Source organism: Belonocnema kinseyi, chromosome 8 (genome assembly GCF_010883055.1).
Source record: "Belonocnema kinseyi isolate 2016_QV_RU_SX_M_011 chromosome 8, B_treatae_v1, whole genome shotgun sequence".
In the NCBI taxonomy this organism is placed as follows: Eukaryota; Metazoa; Arthropoda; class Insecta; order Hymenoptera; family Cynipidae; genus Belonocnema; species Belonocnema kinseyi.
Window position 1 is genome coordinate 55,437,600 of NC_046664.1, and position 10,820 is coordinate 55,448,419.

At 30.5% G+C, this 10,820-nt stretch overlaps 1 protein-coding gene across 1 annotated transcript in view; it reads right to left on the bottom strand.

Annotated features, from left to right (window-relative positions):
* Window positions 1–516: 516 nt before the first annotated feature.
* LOC117178085 (protein cappuccino) overlaps window positions 517–10,820 on the bottom strand; it is an 84,673-nt gene continuing 74,369 nt past the window's right edge. Inside the window, exons 8-13 of the mRNA XM_033369323.1 lie at window positions 10,456–10,820; window positions 8,077–8,198; window positions 7,705–7,989; window positions 4,628–5,165; window positions 1,651–1,904; window positions 517–1,047 (exon numbers count right to left, since the gene is read on the bottom strand). The exon at window positions 10,456–10,820 is cut by the window's right edge and continues 9 nt beyond it. Coding sequence (XP_033225214.1) covers window positions 898–1,047; window positions 1,651–1,904; window positions 4,628–5,165; window positions 7,705–7,989; window positions 8,077–8,198; window positions 10,456–10,820 — 1,714 coding nt within the window. The 3' untranslated portion in view covers window positions 517–897. The remainder of the gene's footprint in view (window positions 1,048–1,650; window positions 1,905–4,627; window positions 5,166–7,704; window positions 7,990–8,076; window positions 8,199–10,455) is intronic.

Consider the following 10,820-nt stretch of genomic DNA (forward strand, 5'->3'; position numbering starts at 1 on the left):
GTATAGAGCTCCAAGGAGATTATGTTGAAAAATAAAAAAAAATTTAACCAAAAAAAATTGTTTTTATACTTCATTCTAAGGACTTATTGAACTACCCTCGTACATAATCGAGCGCGAAACGCGAGATAAATACAACATCGAGCGTGAAGTGCGAGATCCAAGAGTTGCGCGCCGCAGGCGCGCTCAAACTTGCGAGCGAAGTGAGCCGCGCGCACTGCGCGCGACGAGAATGTGCCCACGGAGCGGGAAGATTTTTTTTATTGAAGTAAATCAATTTTAGAATTTTTAAATTTTAATCTGAAATTTGTTAATCATTTATGTCAAAGATTTTATGTTAAAAATTTTGTAAGATAAAAATGCTGGTCTTTGAATAAAATCCGGGATCAGGGAAAATTAAAAAGTGGTCAGGGAAAGGTCAGGAAATTTTGAAAAAGAAATTTTGCGAAGACCCCGATTTAGATTTTAAGGCTGGAAAGAAGAAATTTTGGTATTACAAAAAATAATTCACTGCATAAATATAATTTTGTGTGAAAAGATTTTATTAAATATTTGTCTCGCTTAATCAATAGTATACATTTTTGTACGTACAAATTAACAGAGATGTAACGATTCGTGCGTGTAACATTAATATCTAACATTTTACTAGAAAATAATTCTGATTTAATAGTGCGGAATTTATAAAATAAAACCATTCAGCATTAAAAAAAGGACGGCAAAATGGAATTATTCGTTTATGTACAATCGAACGGTATCACCGCTATTACAACTAATTACAAAACATTGTCCGAAATAAATTAGGCAACGTATTTTATACAAATTTCCCCTTCTCAAGGAAATACCCCCTATTTGTTCGCTTTAAATTATACGTACTTGTTCTATGGTCTTTTTTTCATTGTACTATCTTTTTCCGGCCAATTTCTGAAGCCGAGCTTTTAATCCAGTATCTCCTTTTTTTACCTTCTCTACATTTCGTTTCTTTTCGTACTTCTTGCGGACTTGATCGATCCTTTCTTTCTTTATCCTTTGCTGTTCTTTTTTCCAGATGTCCTTCAAAGAGATAAATACTTTTTATTAGCCGGAAATTTACATCGTGGCTGAGCTTATTAATTTTTGAGGTTATGTAGGGTGAGGAGAGGGTAAGAAGGAGAAGAGAGGGAAAATGTAGAGGGGGGCAAGGAGAAGCGTGGAGAGCGAAGTAGGGAAAATGAGGATCGGAAAGTGATAAGAGAGATAGTATGGGAAGTGATGAGAAATAAGGGGAGGAGTAATAAGGGAAGCTGGGGCAACAAGAGAAATGAGGAGATTGGTAGTAGGGGCTATAAAGTGAGGAGAAGTATGAGAAGAAAGGAGAAATGAGGGGAGGGGAAGTGAGGGTAGATGTAGTAGGGGAAGTGATAGGAAGTGAGGGGAGATGGTCAGGGGGAGTAATAGGGGATGTAATAGAGGAAGTGATTATTGGTCAACAAAAAAAGGAGTAGAAGGGGGAATAATGGGAGGAGAAGTGCGTGAATTAGGGTAAATGGGGGAAATGGCAGTAGGAGAAATGAGGAGAAATAAGTGGAATAAGAGGAAATGAGGAGAGGGGACGTGGGAGAAATAAGGGTTTCGAGAGTAAGTTAAAAAGTAGTAGGGGAAGTGGTGGTAAATTACCTTAAAATCTTTGCAGAAAGTGAGCCACGGAATAAAGAAATCATGAGGATCCGCAGTTTCGATTGTGGCAGCTTTTGGGATGTATTGGTAAAATATCATAACTGCCCGGAATTTATTTCTGGCATCTTGCAAGCCTTCCTTCTCGTTTGCTAATTCCGCCACTGCTCTGTTTAAGAAAGACTCCATTTTTTCCTTGAATGGTCCCGCATTTTCCGGGTTTTCCTCCACGACGATTTTATATTTTTTTTGACAGCCTGGAAATAATTTAAAGGAAAATTGTTATATCCGATAGACATGTGAGTGAAGAAATGAAAATTTAACAAATAATCATGAGAAAAAAAACAAAAGAAGACTTTAACCAAATTTGTTCAATAATAAAATTAAATATTTGTGTTCAATATTAATAATTAGCAAAGAAGACTAATTTAATTTTTTACATATTTATTTTAAAAAGCTGAAAAAGGGATTTTTCTTACGGAAAATTGCTTAAAAATAGTCCATATTTACTTTTCTAATTTTATTTTATTAATATATATTTTTTTAATTCTCTGGCAAATATTTTGTATTTTAGATTCATTAACTTTCTGTTCAGATTTCTTCTTTTATTCTCTTTTCGAACAAAGTTTTCTTTATATTTCATATCTTTTTTGCGGGCAGGGAAAGTGAGGGAAGGACGGAAAATGAGAGAAAGGGAAGCGAGTGCACTTCCCTCATTTTCCCTCCCGCACCCCTTACTTCCCCTCATTTCCTCATCCCTATTTACCCCTCATAATTTTTCATTTGCTCTCCCCCCACGCATCTCCTCGTCTCCTTTGACAAATGCACGACGGACGGACACTCGACCGAAACCATATGGGTTTCAGCTCGGGGCTTTGAAACCCCAAGAAGATGAATTTTCAACTAAAAATGGAATAGTTTAATTTACAGTTAAAAAAATATATTTTTCAATAAAAAGAGACGAATTTTCAGCAATATAGATGATTGATTAACTAGGAAAGATCATTTTTCACCAAAAATAAAATTGTTAAATTTTCAGTTCAATAGATTAATTATTAACCAAAAGAATAAATCTTCAGTCAAACTATTTTGAACTAAAATCAAGAATCTTCAACTAGAAAATTGAATGATTAAAAAAGTGATTCAATGTTCAACTAAAAGAGATACATTTTCAATTAAAAATGAAATAGTTGAATGTTCAGTTTAAAAAATTTTAATTTTTTAAAAATAAAAAACATTTCAACAATAAAGTTAAATTTTCACCCAAAGAAATTAATTTTCTATGAAAATATTTGAATTTTCAATCTATAAAGACGAAATTTGAACAAAACAGTTGAATTTTCTACCTAAAAAGATGAATTTTCAATCAAATAGTTTAATTTTTAACCAAAAAATGACTTTTTAACGAAATTATTGAACAAATAAATAATATAACCTGGATTACTCTGGATTACCTAAATGACTTCGAATTACCTGAATTTCATATGGATTACTCTGGATTCAGTTAATTAATCTGGGTTACAAATAAATGACTTGAATTACCTAAATTACTCTAAATGATTTGGATTACAAGTGTATTATTTTTTATTACGCCAGATAAAAAGTGGATTTAGTTAGAGCTGGATTACAAGCGGATTTATTGTTTAGATTACTTGAATTTAATAGAATAATATGCTTTATAAGTGGATTACGTCGCATTACAAGTCTATTACCGCGCATTGTAAGTGGATTACACCTGATTAAAAGTGGATTGCTGCGCAATACTTCGAATTACTTTTGTTACTTCAGGTTTTTTACACCGAATGTCATATGGATTACTCAGTCATGCAGTGGAAATTATCAAAATGACTCTGGATTAAACGTCAATCATACTCAATTACTCGGATTGCCAGTTTGGATAACCGAGCGGTCCATTGGATTTCCAGAGATGTTTCCCCTTCGACCTTTAAAAGTCGGCAAAGAATAGATAACTTTCCGGCAATTCCAATTTTTGAGAAAAATCGATTTTCTCAAAAAACCCACCTTTAAATTTGTTGTCAAAAGTTCTATGGAAAACGTCTCTTGCTTTTTTGCGATATTTTTCATAGTTTAGGAAAAAAATGAAAAAACTACATTTTTATGGAAAACAAATTCTCCCGGCCTCAAAAATGGTTTAGCCCGCATGATGCTGCTAAGCTGCCTTTCTTTTATTAGCAGAAACTGTAAAAAAAAAATATTTAGAAAAATAAAGAAGGTAAGATTTTTAAGAAAATCTTTTTTTTATTATTTTCTTCGAATTTTGAAAACATGAAAAAAGTATAATTTCGGGAAACACCCAGCTTTTTTATTTTTCTAAATATTTTTTTTAAAGTTTCTACTAATAAAAGAAAGGCACCTTAGCAGCATCATGTGGGCTTAATCATTTTTAAGACCGGGACATTTTTCTTAAAACTTTATTAGACGTGCAAAGTTTTATTTTAAGATTTTTTCTTATCTATCATTGTTTCGAAGAAAAAGTAGAAAATTCGTTTGTAACAAAAAAGAATTCTCCTGGCTACAAAAGTTATTCAGTAAGAATCAAACTTACAAGATATCTTCATTCTCAAAGTACAAGTTCAAAACAAAAATTGACTAATTTTAAACCTTTTTTTTCAATTTTCCGGCTGAGTTTGAAGGAAGACGATGAACGCTATTAGAATTAAAAATAAAATAATCAATATATCAATTAGCCCGAAAGTTGTAGAGGTTTAAAGAAAAAAATTCGGGTTTATTGAAAAACAAAGCACAAAATTCAAATACGCATAACTTTTTAGAAAAAATTCTGTTTGCAAATCGGAAAAATACTTATGCCTAATTTCATCTAAAAAACAACATATTTCGCCCTCGAGAGATTCTGCGATTTCAAGCCCTTTCAAGGCTCTGTCTGATTTGAAATTGATTCGATCAAGTGATATGTTAATTAAAAAAAGACATTATTTTTTATTCCTTTTTAACAACTTACCATCTAATTCTCTTTCGAGCCTGTCCATTTCCTTGGAAATCTCCTCGAAATTGATCGTGGCAGCTGCCTCTATATCAGCAGGCTCTGGAACCGGTAATGGTAACGGTTCATCAAAATTGTAGTCGCCTTCCTGAGCTAATCTCGCCCTTACCACATAGTGCAAGAGAGTAACACCAGGTTCCTTCGACTTGACGTCCTTTAATTTTGCCAGGATTTCAAGACCGAAGCCATCAGCCTGACCTCTCATCCTGTTGCCTCCGTTCATATAATTTCCAAGAGTCAAAATAAGTGCCATGACTTTTTTGAGGGAGCTTGAACTTTTCATATATTCGCAGAGGGATCGCAGATTTGTCAGCTTTGATGATACCGTAGACATTGCATCTTGAAATTCTGTTTGGAACATAAGGCAAGCTATTCTTTCTGTAAAATGATGTATTCCAGAAAGCCGTTTCAAAAAAATCTCTGGACTATCCAAAGGAATTTCGGGATGTTCAGCTTCGTGACTTGCAATATCTTCAAGTTCCTTCTGCGTTGGTCTCTGAGAATTAAATTTCAGTATTAGGGTTTTTCCTATCCTACTCTTATCTAATAAAATTTTTTGAACAAAATTCTCGAAAACCATGCATTCTTTGTTGATCAAATGTCTTAAGAATTACAAAAGGATTCTATTCGTAACCCCTTGATCATATTAAACAAAGCTATATGTATCAATCTATTAATAAAAATTTAAAAATTTCTGCACCATCAATGAAGTAAATAAAAATTGAAAAGTGTATTCATTTGAAGGTATACATTGTTTCTAAACATTTTTTATAAGAGGGAAAACTCTTGTTATAAATGCTTTTTTTATATTCGTAAATAATTCTGTTCCTAAAATTCTTAATTTATGAAAAGTTCCAGTAAAGTCATAAAAATATGTCAAAAAAGAACCTGGAAGATTTTAAGAAATTTTTTTCATTCTTGCGGAAATTAAAAAAAATCTAAAGAAAACTTTGGATAATTTTAGTTTATAACTCAAAGTTTTAGAAGTTTCAAAAAGAATTTAAAATAATTAAAAATTTGAAGAGATTTCGCAAAAATTAAAACAAAATGTGGATTTTTAAGAATTTAAAATTAAATTTTTAACCTTTTTAATGTACTTGAACTTATGAACGTTCAAATGAGCGATTTTTTTTACTGATAAATTTGTAAACCAGAAACAGAAGTCAAATGTTTGTTAATTTATATAAGAATTACTTTATTATTTAAACATTTCTTATTATAATGCATATTTCAAATTCTAGTGCAAATAACATTGATGGGCAAAATAGAAATGAGAAAAAATATTTAGTTTATATGAACGTTCGCAGCTTCAGTTACATACCTTTTTAAGGATTTTTAAAGGTTCTAAGATAATACCTTTTTTTTTTACTAAAGATTCTAGAAAAAATTGAAATATATTTTTTTCTTTTTAAAAATTAATTTTAAGAAAATATATAAGAATATTTTTAAAACATTTTAAATGATTTTGTAAAATTTCAAAAAAGGAGTGTAAAAGAGTTTAAAGTTTTTTTTAATTTTGCAAGATTACAAATTTTTAGAAAAAATTTGAATAAATTTACGAGATATTTGAAGTTTTTAAAAAGATACTAATACATTTAAAATAAAATTTAGATTTCTTAAGATTTCTAAGAACAAATTTTGACCACAAGCTTTTTAAGAATTTTGAAAGGATTCAAGGAAGTACAAAAAATTCCTAAACTGCCTAGGTTAATTCTTAATGATTTTTTATTGCATAAAATTTATTTTAGGGCAATATTTAAAACAATTAAAATTTTTTTTTAAAGTTAACAAAATTGTCAAAAAAGAACCTAGAAGATTTTAAAGCAATTTTTTCAATTTCGTATAACTTCATGAAAATTCGAATCATTTTAATATATCTCTAAAAAAATTTTTTAAAGTTTCAGAAAATAATTTTTTAAAAAGTCTTTTAAAAGAATTTGAAAGGTATCAAGATAATAAAAAATTCTTAAGATTCCTGGGACTATTTTAAGTGATTATTTGCCTTGAAAAATGAATTTTATTTTAGTTTTATTAATTCATTTTTTTCAGTTTGGTTTCATATTGCGTATATGACTTTTTGACCTTGAAAATGTAAAAGGATTTTGGTTTTAATTTAAAAGAATAATTTTAAGTTTTTAAGATTTCAAAAACAAATTATTTCAAAAGATATTGAGAAGTCGAAGAAGTTTTAAAAAGACAAAAAAATAATTTGAATGTAGAAAAGATTTTTAAAAAAATTAAACAAAATGTAGACTTTTGAAGATTTCGAGAAAAAGAAGCTTTGTAAGAATTTTGAAAGGTTTAAAAAAAAGAAACTTCTCTGAAAAATCCTGGGAAAATTTAGAGAAATTAATTTTAAAAAATAGATTTGAAAATTTTAAAAATGTCAAAAAAATCTGGAGGATCTTAAACCTTTTTTGTTTGTAAAAGCTTTTTATAATTCTAGGAACAATTGGAGTCAGTCGCTAAATTTAATATTTTTTGGTTAAAAATGTAACTGTTTGGTTGAAAATTAATCTGTTCATATTCGTGGTTAAAAATGTAACTAATTATTGAAAATTGATGTACGTTGTTGAAAATTTGCTTTCTTGGGGAAAAATTAATCTTCTTGGTAGAAAATGCGTCTTTTTCCGTTGAATTCATCTGTTTTTGATTCAAAATTAAAATCATTTAAAATGAAATATCAACTATTACATTTTTTGTTAAGAGTTCATCTGTTTTTATTGAAAATTTAACTGCTAGGTTGACAGTTGAAATAATTTGTTCAAAATTCTGTTTTTGTTTGTTTTGAATTTTCATAATTATTTCATTCATTATTTCGTAGAAAATCCGTATCTTTTTGTAAATTTAATTATTTTGGTTGAAGATTAACTTTCTTCTTGAAATTTTGACAAGACGTACCGGAAATCTTCGAGAATCTTTGTATATGTTCTGAACAATCTTAGGCAAAACTACACGCGCATATGGCGTTCCATTGATGATGCTATTTTATAAAAAAAAAACTGCTTAAAATTTGGTTGATTATCAACACTTACAACTTCATAAATTTGCTGCAGAGCCCCCAAGTGTACGACGCTTGTGTCCAGGTTATAAACTGCATTTTCCACCTCAGAAAAATCGAGATGCAGACTTTTTTCAAGAATTCCAACCATTCTCGACCTTTTCGAGTCCAAAATTTTAGCTGGTTGAATTTTCGATGGTTTCTGGGTCTCGTCTTTTCTTCTCGTTGGTTTCCTTTCGGTAACTTGTCGAGAGAAAAGTTCTGCGAACTCTTTAATATTTAGGTTCTTTTCTTCCTCAATTTCAAGCCAAAGTGGAACCTGGAATTCAAGAGGAGCTAATTTTAATATGAAGATGGGAGTATGTAGTATTGATCTATTTTAAGGGTTGTATGAAATTGGATTTACCTCAGGAGGAGAATCTGGACTTTCCAGAGAGACTTGTTTAACTGGAACTTGTGGTACCAGAATCCTTGTCCAGTAGAGAGGCTTCATTGGAACCTCGGGATTAAGTGGCTCTTTTCTCAGCACTATTGGAACAAGTAAAAATGAGATATAAACAACAAATCTTTTATTGATCCTAATATTGTTTGCAATTTTTCAGGGATCACAGTCAGTCCCGTATTCCCTTGTAAACTTTTATCCATTTTCCGGGCGATCCACGTCTCGTCCTCATTCCTGTTTCAGGAGGAGACTATACATGCCTTATTTACGAACAATAAATTACTTATACCTTTGAAATCCTTAATCCGAAAAATAAAAAATAAAATAAACATAAACTTTGTTGTTTGAAACACTTGTAACAGGCATGCGCTGGTGGTGGGTCAACGAGGGCCAACCCGTGCGTACCATCTCGTTCTGAAGCAGGTGTGAGGACAAGTCGTGGGCTGACCCCTTTTCCACCTTATTTTTTCAAATGAAATACTCCACTATTAAAAAAATTTTTTTTGCTCAACACTACAGTTAAGCGCAATGGTCACGAGGGTAAAAAATCCGTTTGTCTCATTTTTTATCTGAATTTCAAACGATATTAAAAAAGTCTGTATAAAAAAATTAAAGATCTAAAAAGATTACACCTTTTTTGTCTGAATTTTTTTGTATACCGTACATTGGTCAAAATCAGGAATTTACTTTTTAAAATCGGCTAGTGCTTGAAATTATGAACCATTTTCGACGCCTTTTCCGTAAAAATGATCAGCATTAGATACAGACGAACGTCTATGATTTATTTTTGTGAGTTTCCCCTTATTTCATTTCTGGTTTATATAAATAAACTGTAAAACTGAGACTTTCTAAAAATATTTTTTATCACCGAACAAAATACTTGAATAAAGTTTCTGTGCATAAGAATGAATGTAGGTACACTTAAGCGACATAAATGATTAGTTTAGAATTGAAACTTCGTACTATCAACGAATTATATTTAAAAATTCTTCGATGAGGAGGTCTTTGTTGACCAAATTTGCTCAAATACTTTCTATAAATAATACCTGTAATAAATAATTCCAAATATTAACAATTGGAATTGTTAAAAACATTTTAATAAACAAATAATACATTTTTACAGTACATTTTTTGTTTTCCTCATCAAAACAGTTTAAATAAATTTTAAATTAATTAATAATCACAAAAACGTATAAATATTGAATATTTTTGTATATTTTGATTTTAATGGATTAGTAATCACATATATTTGTACATATCAAATATTTCTTGTTGTTGATAATAAAAAATATTTAAAAAATTCTAAAATAAGTCCATTTCTTATAAAAAATGTCTTTCTTTCTACTATCTTGAAATATGCAACAATGTAAAATTCAATATTTATTTAATCATTTGTGAATAACTATAACAACTAAAAGTCGAGCACACCTTTTCTGAACGAAATATTAACATTCGGATGTATGGAATACTTTTTTAGTAGAATAAATAATTTTTTTCTATGAGAAAGTAACAATTTAAATTTTTTGGTATAATTTTAATTATTAACAATAAGAAATATGTAATACTTAAAAAGGTTTCATTATTAATCTTAATCTTGTTAAGAAAATTGGCTCATAACTATTTGCTTCAATCCTGAAATAATTATTTGTATTCTTCAAATGTACCTGCATATAATGCTGAGCATTTCTGAAAAAACAACGAATATATAATTCAGTGAAATAATTGCGGTAGAAGATTAGACGCGGGAACAAACACGCGTTATTTGCAAAACTAAAAAAAAACATTCAAAAAAAGTTGTTGGACATTATTTTAATCATTATTATTATTTTATTGTTATTATATTGTAATTTAATAATAAATAATAATATAATAATAGTAAATAATATAAAATAATGTATATGATTATTTGTTGAGTATACTTGTGATTGTCTATATTTCTGTTTGTATTGTTTAAACAATGCTGAAAATGCAATATTCTCTCAAATTATTATTTAAAACCTTTATTTGATACTTTTAAATTTTTTAGAAATATTTGATATAAAGAATCCAGCGATACATTCATTCTTTCAATCAAAAAATAGGAAAATGAAGATCTGACATAATTGAATTAACAGTTTCGTGAAAGAAAAAACAAAATATGGTTATTTAATTAATAAACCAAATGCAATTGTACTTGTTCATAAAATTTGTCGTTTCTTATTAAAGTGTTGCAATTTTTCATGTTTGTAAATTACGCTGGTATTTTTAAAAGAAAAAATCCCTTATTTTCCCTGCAATTGAACTACTGAACTAGTTGTGATCCCTGGGTATTTTCCTTCTAATTCTTCAACTTTATTGTCTTACTTGGTCGATTGGGAGGATTCCATCCGCCAACAGGTGGAGCTGGAAAAGGTGCTGGTCCACCCATAGGTGGAGGAGGTGGTGGTCCTCCCATTCCTAGCGGAGGTGGAGGAGGTGGTGGTCCTCCCATTCCTGGCGGAGGTGGAGGTGGTGGTGGTCCTCCCATACCAGGTGGAGGTGGAGGGGGCGGTGGACCTCCAATTCCCAGCATAGGAGGTGGAGGTGGTGGCCCTCCAAATCCCGGCATAGGAGGTGGGGGTGGTGGACCTCCAATTGCTGGCATAGGTGGTGGAGGTGGGGGTCCCACGATTTCTGGCATCGGAGGTGGAGGAGGGGGTGATGGACTAATAATTTCCGGCATAGGAGGT